The 1,039-nt window shown below is 64.5% G+C and overlaps 1 protein-coding gene across 1 annotated transcript in view; it reads left to right on the top strand.

Moving 5' to 3' along the window:
• The first annotated feature begins 631 nt into the window (after window positions 1-631).
• The window catches only part of LOC115307782 (cathepsin L1-like), a 5,233-nt gene continuing 4,825 nt past the window's right edge, over window positions 632-1,039 (top strand). Inside the window, exons 1-2 of the mRNA XM_029963024.1 lie at window positions 632-677; window positions 844-903. Of these exons, the coding sequence (XP_029818884.1) occupies window positions 632-677; window positions 844-903 (106 nt within the window). The remainder of the gene's footprint in view (window positions 678-843; window positions 904-1,039) is intronic.

Genomic DNA, 1,039 nt, shown 5'->3' with positions numbered 1-1,039 from the left:
ACATGGCTAAACTGTGGCTTTAACCCAAGGTGTTTAACCCAAGCAAGCAGGGGAGAGGGGATGGGGGTGACAGGGGACTGTGCCCCTGTGGGACCCCCTTTCTGTGTGGCTGTAAGCAGGGTTGTGGGGTCACTGGACTCACTGCTCCCCCCACCCCGGGCACTCTCTGTGGGGGCACAGGGTGTGATGGGCACCCACGGGGTAGCCTGGGGTGCAGTGGGGGGCTGCCTGGCCCTGGCTCCCCCCGGTTTGGGGTTCAGGGTTGGTCCTGGGGCAGGTGCTGCTGGTTGCTCCCGGCGAGGAGGAAGATGCTGACAGAGGGAAAGGCCCGTTCCCAGTGGCGGGTGTGTTGGCGTGGCTTGGGGTTGCACAAGCTGGGAGCCCTCAGGGAGGTTGGGGAGGTCACTGGGAGATGCCAGGCAGGACCAGTCAGCTCCCTGGCACCCCTCAACCACGCCACGTGTGTTGGGGACAGCTTGGCTGTGTCCCCCCTTGGAAACATCACCCAATGCCACGGCCACCTGCGCTGGAGGTGACACCGGGGCATCACCCCAACAGTCATCCCAGGAACTGGGGTTCCCTGGGGGTGCAACAGCGCAGGGCTCACCCCAGTGTCGTGGCAGGTTGTGGCATGGTGGTGGCCCTGGATCTGGCCCTGGGAAGGTATCAGTGCCTTGGTGTCCCGTGGATGTGTCACCGGTGGGCTCGGGGAGTTCTTTTGGCCAAGCAGGGGGGCCCCAGGTTGCAGGGAAGGAGACACTGGCTCAGGACATCTCCTGTCCCCAACTCAGATTGGGGGGACACACAGAGCCCCCCTCACCCCTGCCCCTCTCTGCCTTCCAGGACAGGACTATGTGCTCTCCCGCCCACCCCCTCAGTTCGGCTCCATCTACCACGTCCGAGGTAACAGGACCACACAGCCTCCTTTGCTGGGGGGGAGCAGAGGATGCTCAGCACTGGGCAGGACCAGGCTGTCCCAGTGCCAGACTGGGGCAGCTTTCCACAGCCAAGTGCCTCTCCCTGTCCTGTCACCCGTGGG

Source organism: Manacus vitellinus, unplaced genomic scaffold (assembly GCF_001715985.3).
Source record: "Manacus vitellinus isolate BGI_N305 unplaced genomic scaffold, ASM171598v3 scaffold_52_pilon, whole genome shotgun sequence".
NCBI lineage: Eukaryota > Metazoa > Chordata > Aves > Passeriformes > Pipridae > Manacus > Manacus vitellinus.
This window is presented reverse-complemented; position numbering and strand designations above follow the sequence as displayed.